Genomic DNA, 12596 nt, shown 5'->3' on the forward strand with positions numbered 1-12596 from the left:
GGGGGGGGGGAGGGCATAGGGCGGCAGCCCGAGACACTAGGCTGGTTCTTGGACATGAAAGAGGAGCATCCAGATTCGGGAAAGAATGAGGAAGAACACCTGGGGTTATCTGGCTGGCTGGCTGGCTGGAGTCCATTTCCTGCAAAGGAGACCCTGGGTGGAGTCTGTCCTTCCTCTGGGCTGGAAACTCAATAGGCCAAAGCCAAGGCTCAGGGGAGGCTGAAGAGTGGGAGGGGCTAGAGGTAGGAGAGTCCCTGCTGAATGGGTCCAACACCGCCCTGAGATGTAATCCTAAATTCATAGTACATAGATCTTCAATCACACCTGAAGTGAGCAACAGATGAGATGGAAGCATTTCCGCGTTCTCTGAGTAAGTCTGGGTCCTAAGGAGCCTGTTTGCATGCATCTGCTGTCGGGTGGGAAGGATTGCTATGCTGAGGCTTGGGTTTTATAGTTCCCATCCGGCCCTCAGAGCAGACCAGGCTTGGAGAACTGAGGCCATCGCAGTGGAGTTGGGGTGGGGGTGGGGGTGGGGTTGGGGATGGGGTGGGAGGGGTCTGTGTGGTAGTGTCAAGAGAGGTGATCTGAGCACATGGCGCTTTGGCGGAACACTTTGGCTCCTCTAAGGTTCAGGGTTAAGGGTAGGAGAGCACCATATTTGGAGGCTCTTGGTGGGGGTCCTCCATAAAAACCTATCTGCTTAGATTTAGGCTACCGTATTAACAAGGGAACTATTTGCAAACTCATATGAACTTGTTTAGTTTTGATTTTTATTTTGTAAGATTTTTGTTTGACAGGTTTTCCTTTGGGGAGGGTGTTAATAGTTACGTTTATTAGAGACAAGATGTCATGGACCTTGAACAATGGTCTCCCTGCAGATCATGCTGGCCTCAACTCTGATGTCCACCTGCCTCTGCCCCCCCAAGTGCTAAGATGATGGGTAAATGCCACCATGCCTGGCTATTGTGGACAGGGCAATGTTGAAATCTTGTAAGGAACTCCTTCTACCCGAATGCTGGTATTGCAGGCTTGCAACTACCATACTTAGACAAATGTTTACTGCAACTCTACAGTTACAGCAGTAGGAACAGCAGTTCAAACTCCCTATCCTCCTGCCTCAGTTCTCCAATGGCTGGGATTAAGGGTGTGTGACTCTCTACTCTGCCTTTTTTTCAAAGATTCCTCTGATCTTGAGTCCCAGAAGAGTTTAACTGGGTGGGACTGGAAAGTGGGGAATTAAAGTGGGCCACAGGTATTTCATTGATTTTTCTGCTCCCCAAGAGAAAAAGGAGACCTTGGGGTGGCAAGGAAGGCTTATCTCCTGACAGTTGCTTCTTTTGTGTATGAGTGTGCCTGGGCAAGAGTGCAGAGGTCCGAGAACCTCCTTATTCAATGGGCTAGCTCCTACCATGAGTCCCTCAAGATCAAAATTCACATCCTCAGGCCTGACACCAAGGGCTTGACCCATACTCTGGACACTTACGTTACAGATTTCCTGATCCATTTTTCCCTCTCTGTCTTAGCCTCCTATACCATGGCTCCCCTTGACCAGACGTACACTTGGGAGCAGCTTTGGGAGCTGGAACAACATTTCAAGATGGAACCGTACCCGGACCTCCAGGATCGAAAAGTCATGGCCACCAGACTCAAACTGAAGGAGGAGCAGGTTGAGGTCAGATCGCCATTTTCACCTTATATGCCTCAAAGTCAGTGGTTCTCCACACTGAGAATCCTCTGGGGTCAAAAAACCCATTCTCTAGGATCACATAGTAGATATGCTGCATTTCAGATATTTACATTAGGATTTGTAACAGTAACAAAGTTAGTTATGGAATAGCAACAAAAATGATTATGAAGTAGCAGTGAAAATATTTTCACTGGAGAGGGTAGCTCTGTCCTGGAAATGACTCTGTAGACCAGGCTGGCCTCAAACTCAGAGAAGGCCTGCCTTTGACTCCTAGTGCTCAGACTAAAGGTGTGAGTCACCTCTTCCCATATATCCCCTCCCACACAACAAAAACCATTTTATAGTTTGGGGGCAGCAGCAACATGAGGAAGTGTATTAGATGGTCAAGTATCAGGAAGGTTAGGAACTACATACTAGCTAGGCACTGTAGCAGGCTAGATCCCTGGATGGTAGGTCCTACCTTTGAGGCCCCTCAGTATTTCTTGGGGGTCATCCTTTTGGGTCCCTGATCAAAGAAGTCAGGAGAAGAGTTTTGGTGGCAGCTTTGGAAAGATCGTTTCCTTCTAGCATCATATCAGGAGATTGGAAGCACAGGGTCCCTCCTTAGAAATGTTTACATGTATTCTTCTCCTCTGCAGGCTTGGTTCATCCAGCGATCCTTGGAGCAGGAGACGCGCCCCCGCAGGCTGCAGCAGTCTGCCCGGGATGATAACTCTTCTGCTACCCACAAAGCCCTCCGCTGCCAGCCGACAAGCTGGAAGTACAGGCTCGTTCCCATCAACGCCCCGGAGTCCTCAACCAGCTGCAGGCACAGCTGCTGATCCTCCTTCCCCAGGGGGCCACTTCAACATGTAGCACAAAAACCTCCCTCACGACACCCCTCCTTTCCAGACTCCTAGCTGCACCAGACACGACAAATGGTGGATGCATTCCAGAAACCTCAGGGTCGGTGTCTGAATACCTGGGTGCCCTGACAGATGGCATTGGTCAGAAATGGTGACCAATCTCTGAGGGAAGCCTGTGGTTCCTTCTTCTAACAGCCTCTCCTCAAAGGTGAGCTATCAACTCAATTACGTAGGACAGTATGACACCGATGTCTTGCCTCCTTTCCCATGGCCTGATTACAGACTAATATATACTGCCAGAACCACCATTTTCCATGAGATTAACTAGTTAGTTAACACAGCTAGCTCTTTTTTTCCTCTGTGACCTTGATCAATCAATCAGGCCAATAAGTGTGTGTGTGTGTGTGTGTGTGTGTGTGTTTTATTGGGGCTTCTGAGGCACCTGCTTGGGGATTTAGATCTGGGAGTGGGTCACTGGTAAAATGAAACTATTGATGAATAAAAATTGATTTTTTTAAAAAATTTTGTGCATTAAAAAAAAAACACTTGTGTGGTACAAGTCAGGACAACTTAGGAATCAATTCTCCTGGTAGTGGGGATGGAGCTTAAGTCTTCCAGCTTCCTGCCAAAGACCTTTCATCCAAGGCCAACTCAATAGCTAGGCTTTCTTGTTTGTATTTGATGCTCTTTGAGGTGGAGGTTGCACTGTACCAGCTCTAGCTGGCCTGCAACTTGCAACATTGAACAGTCCTAGGACTCCAGATCTGCCTGCCTCTGCCTCAATCCTCTGCTGGGATTAAAGGCTTGTCCCACCACTGTGCCATCCCCAACCCTAAGGTCTTTAAGAGTCAGTCTGTAGGCCAGGAAAATGACTCAGCTTTCACACCACTGCCCTCCAGAATCCAGGGTTTCATTTCCAGCACCCGGATGGTCTGAAATAGTCTGAACTACAGAACCAGAGGCTCTGACACCTTCTTTGACTTCCAAGGGCACTGTATAAATGAAGTACACAGACATACATGCAGGCAGAACATCCAGACAGCTAAAGACTGTTATGCTGAGTGAATGAGTGATTCCAAACGGGTTTGAGATACTCCAAGTGATGTGAAGACTGAAAAGTGCTGACACTGTTGAATCAAGAACGTACATGTACCAACTACATCGATGTAACCATAAGTGGGTTACAGCAGTCCTGGAAACCTCGGCATGGAACATCCTGCATACGGAGTCAAGGCTGGCCTTGAACTCAAGTAATCTGCCTGCCTTTGCCTCCTGAATGATGGAAGGGAAGGTGTACCCCACCATGCCCAGCCTGCAGATGACATTCTTTGAGTTCAGTGGAAGTTAGTGTTGAGTTAATCCTTTGGGAAATGTGAAGGATGTACCTGGTTGTAAACTAGAATGCCAGGTGAGCCAGGTAAGGCTACTCTGTGACCTAGATACCCCAAGATTTCTTGGCTTTAACCAATCTCCAAGTGCTAACCAAGCCACTTCATTGTTTGAGTTTTGTTATTGAGACAGGGTCTCTAAGAAACACTGGCTGCTCTAGAATTCTCTATGCAGAGATCACCCTGTCTTCCTCCCACCCTGTCCCCAGTGCTAGGAGCAAAGGCATGGGCCACCTCACCTGGCTCCCTGTAGAACCCTCCACACAGACATGGATGACAAGGAAATTCTTTTTCCTGAGAACTTTAGTTCATGAGACATTGGTTGATTCCATGAACTCAGTTGATATTTCAATAAATTGTTCAATATCAATATCTTTGCTCCATTGTGAGAAGTCAAGGGTCCTCCCACTCTAAATTTGTGCTTGTAATTTGTCAGTCTAGATCCCCACTTTTTTTTTTCTCTTTCCAGACAAGGTTTCTCTTTAGCCCAGGTTGACCTTGATTTCAGAGATTGGCCTCCCTCTGCCTCCCAAGGGGTGAGATTAAAGGCATGCACAACCACAACTAAACAGCCTGGCTCCTAAGAAAGGCTTATCTAAAAAGTAGAGGAAGTTGGGTGTGGATGTACGTGCCTTTAATTCCAGTCTCTGCGCCAGAATCCAAGCTTGGTCTACACATCCAAATTCCAGCCCAACCAGAGTTACTGGTCAAACCCTTTATGAAGGAAAACAAAAGCAAAACACTGGAGCTGTGGTTTAGGACATTGCTAGGTCTTACTTTTAGTCGCAAACTCATACTTTCCAATTCCAATGACTGAAGCCAGTGTCTAGACATAGCCACTCTCTCATAGTACATGCCTGTAATCCCAGCACTTGGGAGAGAAATCTGGAAGATCAGTTCTTCAAGGTCAAGCTATATTCAGAGTTCTAGAAAGCTAGGATGGCCTTTGACCTAAGCACTCTGGATTAGAGGCAGACAGATCTCTGAGACTTGGAGGCCAACCTGGTCTACACAGTGAGTCCAAGGCAGCCAGCGGGACATAGTGAGACCCTGTCTGAAACACCAGACAGGAATAATAAAGGAAAACTCTTAGCTTCAGGTCATACCTTAAAAAGAAACTGCCGGGCTGGGGAGATGGCTTGGTGGTTAAGAGCACTGACTGCTCTTCCAGAGGTCCTGAGTTCAATTCCCAGCAACCATATGGTGGCTCACAACCATCTGTAATGGGATCTGATGCCCTCTTCTGGTGTGTCTGAAGACAGCTACAGTGTACTTATATATAACAAATGAATAAATCTTTAAAAAAAAAAAAACTGCCAAGCGGAGAAGCTTCCTGACCCCTCAGGTCCAGACAACCAAGGGGAGCCCTGTGACTATGAAGTAACATTCGCAGTGTCCTTGGGGACCAGGGACAGGGTGTGTGAAGGGACAAGGAGCTCTGGTTGGTCCCTACTCTTGGTGTAGAGCTTTAGGAAGAAAATAAGGCAAACGTGGAGAAGGAACCAGCAAGCTGGAGGCCCTTTTCCTGGAATCAGGATCATTGAGAAAACCGGTGTGGCCAAGGCTGGTTTTTTTTTTTTTTTTTTTTTTCCCAGCTCAAAGTAGCTATTCAATAAAGACCTTGGAACCCTGGGAGGCAAAGCCTGCAGGGTTCAGAGGGCAGTGGCAGAAAGCAAATGAGTAGGAGGTGCTGTGGGTAGGAGGGGCCTAAATGGGTGGGCCCAGCATGGAAGTGGGATTTAAACTAAAATCCCCGAGTAGAGTCTCAAACTGAAGAACAGAACTTAAGTGTCCTGCAGTTATGGAAGTAACTGAGACAAAGACGAAGACAACGCCAAGTGTTGGTGAGTTTGGGCTTCAGGAAAATGTTTAGGTGCTGAATGATGGGCAGGGATGACTTCCTGGGACTTTGCATATCTGGTCTGGGTCTTTCAAAAGAGGACCAGCCTCTTGTAAAGGAACCTGGGCAGTAGAGTTTGATTAAGGACAGAAACGTGGATGGGCACTTGAATGTAGTGATTTGATCTCAACAAGGATGGGGTTATAGGCAGTCAGCTAAGGGGTAAAGAGGAGTGTAGGAATGTAGCCTTGGGTGACAGCCCAGTACCTGTGTGGTGGGTGAGTTTAACCAAATTACTATGTCTGGTTTTTCTTTTTTGTGATTTTTTTGAACTCCCATAACTCCTGGCCTCGCACAGGAGCGCTGAGAGTACAAGATCTAGGTACAACACCACAACAACTTGTAATTTTTGAAATAGCACCTCATTGATTACAAACTCCCCAGCCTCCTCTCTCAATTACAGCAGTGGCTACAGAGGCTTACCCTCTGTTGGTCAGTGCCTGGGCTAAAGAATGGACGGATCTTCCACAGGCCCCTTCAGTGTTTGGGTTCCACTGAGGGCTCTGAGAGCCTCAAGTGAGGAAGTGAGACCCTGAAGGGAAAGCTTCAAAAGACCATTCCCCACCCTTGTGATCAAGGTTTTAGGCTTTGAGCCATCATCCACCTAATTTAAAAAAAAAAAAATGCTCGTGTGTGTGTGTGTGTGTGTGTGTGTGTGTGTGTGTGTGTGTGTGTGTGTAGGGTATGGTTTGGTTTCTAATTTCACATGGGTCCTTTGAATGCAGTTGAAGTGAGTGTGACAGGCATGCTCTTTAGAGACTCGCGGTCTAACACAGTTACCTGGGAGGAGAGGAAGAGTTGCTCTCAACTATTTTTTTTCCTCCTCAGTTCACACGGTTAATATATCTTCGTACATCTCGAGGCAGTTAAAGGAGCTACAAAAGGACCCTGAGGAGACTTTTGAGGCCTTGGATGATGCAATCCATCAGGCACGGGAAGCGATCATGGTGAGATTTCTCTTCCCAAACAAGACGGGTTGCACTCTTTCTCCAGTCCCAGAGACTTGCTGCATGGAGCTGGAGGCTCCTTGGGTGACCCCCATCCCTGTGCACCCAATATCATCAAGAGGGCTTAAACTACTGTGGTGACCCACATCTTTCTTATTAGAGGTAGACAGATCTCTGGAAGTTGAGAACAGCCTGCTCTATATAGCAAGTTACAGGTCAGCAAAGAGATGGAAAGTTGCACATAAGGAAGTCAAGGTTGTCACCTCCTGGCCTATATAATGTAATTGGGAGGTAGGCTGGGCTACTGTTTCTAAAAGAAAAAGAAAAATGAAAGTGGTGGTAGCACAGTGAAAAAAGCAAGTTGATATTTGAGACCAATCAGGCCTGGTCTACGGATTCCAAGTTCCAGGACAGCCAGGGGTACACAGAGAAACCCTGTTTTGTTTCAAAACAAACAAAAAACCCCAGGAGCATTTGAAATGGAGATAGTTGTTTCAGGAGATCAAGATTATCCTGGGATCTGCAGCCAATGAAGGGTGGCCTGGGTCCATGGACCCTGTGTCCAAAACAAGCAACCCTGATTGTATGTAACCTTGGGAGTTCCAGACCTGAGCACCTGCCCAGACAACCCCCAACCCCTGCCCTAAATTACAAAACAAAAGCCTTAAGTAGGCAACCTCAGAATCCCTAGGTAACTGGCCTTGTCTTTAATGGTCTTTCCACTCCTTTCCCGAGCCTATGATCACAACCTGGACCAAGGTCCCATTTTGATATCTGTCTTCATGTTCTCTTTGTGTCTCCAGTGCTGGTTCTCCATGAGGGTGATTCGCAAGAGACAGACTATATCTACGACCCGGAAGAATTTCAAAATGTGCTGTTGCCGCTGTTCACAAAAAAGGTCCATCAGGCAGGACCCCAAGGAGTCCCCTCAAAATGACCCTGGACTCCCCGAAGCTTTGGAAGCCTTGAGGAATCTCAAGCTCTCTTCTGGGTACCAAAGCAGAGATGACACGTTATAGGGTTTCTGACCTTTCAACTTCCTTGTTGGGGTGTAGGGATCTATTGCTTGGGATTTGTGTCTTGTGTCTATGAAAGGTACATTCATTAATAATAAAGTTTGCATTCATAGAAACTAAAATGACTGCTTTAAAAAGAGAAAATTAGATCTTATTCCATAGCCCAGGAAGCAGTTTTTAATATCCTAGGATAGACTCAGAATGGGGATGTGTATCTTGAGGTTAGACATATTTTGGTTTCTGGTTTCACACCCTTGTGGATGGTTACCCTGGATGCCCTAAAACACTGGAAGCCTGAGGATAGCATACAGAAACAAGGTGTTGCCTGCCTTTAATCCCAGTATCCAGGAGGAGGAGGCAGGTGACTCTGAGTCCAAGGACAGCCTGACCTACAGGTTTTGAGTTCCAGGTCAGCCAGTGCAGTTATAGGGAGAAATCCTGCCTCTTCAAAAACCAAACAAATGAAAGTTTCCCTATGGCATTTCCACACATACTTTAGAGTGACCCAGACTCTAGAATTCTGCCCTGTCCCCTGCACAGACTCCCCTTTTCTCTTTCCCCTAATCAAATTTCAGATTGCATGGAGTCCAGTATCTTTTTTGTGCTCTGATCTTCTTTTTTTTTCCTTTTTCGTAAATGTCTGGGTGTTTTGTACTGTTAGGTAGAGTAAAGCTTCTAATTATTATAAGTGCATATATGTGGAAGAATGCGTGGAAACCAAACAGTGAGGAAGGAACTGAAAAGAGGTAAGAATGGTGCAGGGTGAATCCCTAGGTGGGGCAGTCTCTGGATGGCCTTTGCTTCAGTCTCTGCTCCACACTTTGTCTCCATATTTCCTTCTTTGAGTATTTTGTTCCCCCTTCTAATAAGGACTGAAGCATCCACACTAGTTAGTCTTCTTGAGATTCATGTGGTCTGTGAATTGTATTGAGCTTGGATATTTGAGCTTTTGGACTAATATCCATTTTTCAGTGAGAGCATACTTACTGTGTGTGTTCTTTTGTGATTGGGTTACCTCTCAGGATATTTTCTAGTACCATCCATTTGCCTAAGAATTTCATGAAGTCATTGTTTTTAACAGCTGAGTAGTACTCCTTTGTGTAAATGTACCACATTTTCTGTATCCATCTGGGTTCTTTCCAGCTTCTGGCAATTATAAATAAGGTTGCTGGGCTGGAGAGATGGCTCAGTGGTTAAGAGGCCTGACTGCTCTTCCAGAGATCCTGAGTTCAAGTCCCAGCAACCACATGGTGGTTCACAACCATCTGTAATGAGATCCGATGCCCTCTCCTGGTGTGTCTGAAGACAGAGTGCCCACATACATGAAATAAATCTTTAAAGTTCAAAGCAACAGTTTTAAATGAATAAGGCTGCTATGAACATAGTGGAGCATGTGTCTTTGTTATATGTTGGCGCATCATTTGGGTATATGCCCAGGAGTGGTATAGCTGAGTCCTCAGGTAGTACTATGTCCAGTTTTCTGAGGAACCTCCAGACTGATTTCCAGAGTGGTTGTACCAGCTTGCAGTCCCACCAACAATGGAGGAGTGTTCTCTTTTTCCATATCCTCTCCAGCATCTGCTGTCACCTGAGTTTTTGATCTTATTCTGACTGGTGTGAGGTGAAATCCCATACACAGACACCAAACCCAGATACTATTGCAGATGCCAAGAAGTGTATGCTAACAGGAGCCTCATATAGCTGTCTCCTGAGAGACTTTGCCTGACAAATACAGAGGCAGATGCTCGAAGTCAACCATTGGACTGTGCACAGCTTCCTTAATGGAGTTAGAGAAAGGACTGAGGAGCTGAAGGTTTACAACTCAATAGGAAGAACAATACCAACCAACCAGACTCCCAGAACTCCCAGGGAATAAACCATCAACCGATGGGTACACATGGAAGGCTCCATGGCTCCAGCTGCATATGTAGCGGAGGACATCAATGAGAGGAGAGGCCCTTGGTCCTGGGAAGGCTGGATTCCCCAGTGTAGAGAAATGCCAGGATGGGGTGGGTGGGGGAGCTTCTCACAGAAGTAGGAGGAGGAAGGATGGAATAGGGGCTTTCCCGAGGGGAAATCGGAAAAGGGAATAACATTTGAAATACATTTGTCAGAGCCTCCTGGGTCCCCTGCAGTGTCTCACCCCCCTTGTCAGACCCTTCTCGGTCTCTTGCAGGGTTTGAGCCCTGCTGATGCACGTGGAAGCCTTTTGTTCCTAACAAAGGAGCAGGCCGGCCCGGTACCGACACACCTGGGCAATGGTCAATTTGTTCCTGTCTTTTGTCTGCCCAGTATTTTGTTTTTGAGATTGGGGTTGGTCTTCCTGGATTTCTCCCTAGTAAATTCAGGGCATGTAGGCGGTCTTTTGTTACCTAAGTCTCGAGCCGAGCCGGGGTTTCCCACTGTGCTTCCCAGACTTTTTCCACCTGGTCAACTTGGGGTATATATTCGGTGAATAAAGCTACAGGAGCCCCTTCCTTGCGTAACACGAATAACGTGTGTGTGTGTGTGTGTGTGTGTGTGTGTGTGTGTGTGTGTGTGTGTGTGTGTTCGTTCTTTAATGCAGGCTTTCGCCCGATTCTCAGTGCCCTGTCATCGTTGCAGGCATCGATATTTAATAAAAGAATGTTACAGGGGCTGGAGAGATGGCTCAGCAGTTAAGAGCTCTGACTGCTCTACCAAATGTCCTGAGTTCAATTCCCAGAAACTACATGGTGGCTCACAACCGTCTGTAATGAAATCTGATGCCCTCTGCTGGTGTGTCTGAAGACAGTTGCAGTGTACTCATACATAAATCTTTTTAAAAAAAAAATGGTACAAGGGTTGGGCATGGCTCAATGGTTAAGAGCCCTAGCTGCTCTTCCAGAGTACTCAGGTTCAAATCCCAGCACCTACATGGTGGCTTGCAACCACTCAGATGAACGGATGCCTTCACATGGAACATACACACACAGTCCCTTCTGAATAGCATACAGGGTAAACTGGGCCCTATGGTAGTTCTATATTTGTGAGAGAGCGCACATGCCACAGCAGCTTTCTGGAGGTCAGAAGATATCTTACAGTTTTCTCCTTTTAGTCAATATCTCTGGTTTGTCTATTTTTGAGTTGTTGGGTTCTCTTTGTAGCACTGTTGGGGCCCCGGAGCCCTCTCTCTGTGTCTCCCTCTGTTATCCCTAGTGACTATTCTTTAGTCTCTACAGCTGGTTTGTTCTGTTATCAGCCTCGTCTGTTTTAGCAAATACTCAATCCTCTTAAGCCACATGGCCTCAGCAAAACAGGACGCATTAGTGGGGATTTAGAAGAACCTATGACAGGCTGTGGAGAGGGTGGGGGCAGATACAATGTGACAAGGCTGCTTACTAAGGGTCTCCTGCTAGGGAAGATGGGGTGGGGTGGGAGTGGGGGAAACCATACAATTGTTGTGGAGACTTAGAGGACAAAGGGAGAAACCTGAGGTGTAGGAAACGTGTGAGTCTTTTTTGTTGAGTGTGGTGTTGAGACAGGTCTCTGTATAGACCAGGCTAGCCTGGAACTTAGCGATTTCCCCTGACTCTCCTGTATGAATACTGATATGAAAGTTTGGGGAGACTTCAAGGGTGTCTTTCTTTGTGTGTGTGTTGGGTGTGTGTGTGTGCACATGTAGATATCTTCAGAAGGCTGCATCCCTGGAGCTGAAGTTACACTCTTTTGTGTGGTCTACTGTGTGTCGCCTGCTAAAGGTTCTGGGAACTGAACTTGAGTCCTCTGGTGGTACATGTATACATACGCAGCTGCTGAGCTATCCCTCAGGTGCCAACCCCATCCCCGATTGTTTTTTCTTTTTTTAGAATGGTTCTCATACAGCTAGATGACCTGAACTTCTCGATCCTGCCTCCAGCACCCCAGTGCTGGGATTCCATACTCCCACGGTGTAAAACCACCATGCAGGATTAGTAGACAGTCCTTACCTCTCTCACCATGCCCTGTGTAGCCCACAAACTGGTGGGAGCTATCCGGCTTGAGGGAGTCAAATATGTTTCTCATGAGACAGGAAAAGGGAACAATCAGATCTGCTTTGAGCTCACCTGCCACTCACTGCCCCACTCCCACTCTGGCCATTGCCCCTGGGGGATGCCGAAGTTTTACCACCCAGTTCAGGGCCACAATGATATATTCAAAGCAACATGGAATCATCCCCGTCATACCCACGTGCCCCTAAAGAATGGATGAGAACCCCAAGAACAAAGTACCTAGGATCCTTCCAAAGCTTCAAACAGCCCAGAGAGCCTTAAAATAGAATTTAAAAAAGGAGTCTCTGGGAAGGTAACCACATCATTAAAGCCCTTCATGTACCTGAACCCAGTTACAAGCAAGCACGAGTTGACATCATGGAGAACTGCTTCACTGGGATGAAATCCCAGTATAACTAAAAGACCCCAGCAGGGACCGGCCTTTAACCATCTCCTTTAGACATAGAGGCCTTTGCCATGGACCGGCCAGTGTGAGAAATGAAGCAGGACCTAGGCCTCAAATCCGCAGTTGTACACAGCTCTCTGGGTATTTGTCTGCCACTGCATTGCCAAGAACCAAAGTGGGCGGAAAGGAGGCTGTCTTCAAAGGCCAGGGGCAGCCAAGAGTCCTACTCTCTGTACAATGAAGAGCTGGAAATCAGGAACGAGCCTGGGTGATAATGACTCCACTGATGCCACTGGCTTTATCAACATCAACTACCTCAGGCTGAGGGATATACAGCAAGGCCTTCGAAGCAAGGTCACTGCCAAACAAGACTCTGACAGAGACGCCGGCCTCCTAGCTCTACAGCTCTCCCAGGCGT

The 12596-nt window shown here is 47.0% G+C and overlaps 2 protein-coding genes and 1 pseudogene across 2 annotated transcripts; all 3 read left to right on the forward strand.

Annotated features, from left to right (window-relative positions):
* The first annotated feature begins 239 nt into the window (after nt 1-239).
* Nucleotides 240-3075, forward strand: Crxos1 (Crx opposite strand transcript 1). Its single transcript, NM_001432034.1, is given in 3 exon segments — nt 240-370; nt 1524-1672; nt 2326-3075. Coding segments are annotated over 3 exon segments (357 nt in total). The 5' UTR covers nt 240-345; the 3' UTR covers nt 2509-3075.
* Nucleotides 3076-5567: 2492 nt separating this feature from the next.
* On the forward strand, nt 5568-7899 carry LOC134484887 (uncharacterized). The gene is made up of 3 exons (XM_087610034.1): nt 5568-5764; nt 6649-6767; nt 7571-7899. Exons 1-3 carry the CDS (start codon nt 5722-5724, stop codon nt 7784-7786), a joined length of 378 nt encoding a protein of 125 aa, XP_087466160.1. The 5' UTR covers nt 5568-5721; the 3' UTR covers nt 7787-7899.
* Nucleotides 7900-8489: 590 nt separating this feature from the next.
* On the forward strand, nt 8490-12450 carry Ass1-ps1 (argininosuccinate synthase 1, pseudogene 1; annotated as a pseudogene).
* The last annotated feature ends 146 nt before the right edge of the window (nt 12451-12596 follow it).

The sequence above is a fragment of the Rattus norvegicus genome, chromosome 1, assembly GCF_021556685.1.
Source record: "Rattus norvegicus strain SHRSP/BbbUtx chromosome 1, alternate assembly SHRSP_T2T, whole genome shotgun sequence".
NCBI classification, from domain to species: domain Eukaryota; kingdom Metazoa; phylum Chordata; class Mammalia; order Rodentia; family Muridae; genus Rattus; species Rattus norvegicus.

Coding starts and splice junctions, on each gene's coding strand:
- LOC134484887 (XM_087610034.1), top strand. CDS start 5,722: ATGGAAGTAACTGAGACAAAGACGAAGACAACGCCAAGTGTTG. Junction 5,765..6,648: donor GAAGACAACGCCAAGTGTTG/GTGAGTTTGGGC, acceptor TTTCCTCCTCAG/TTCACACGGTTAATATATCT. Junction 6,768..7,570: donor AGGCACGGGAAGCGATCATG/GTGAGATTTCTC, acceptor TTGTGTCTCCAG/TGCTGGTTCTCCATGAGGGT.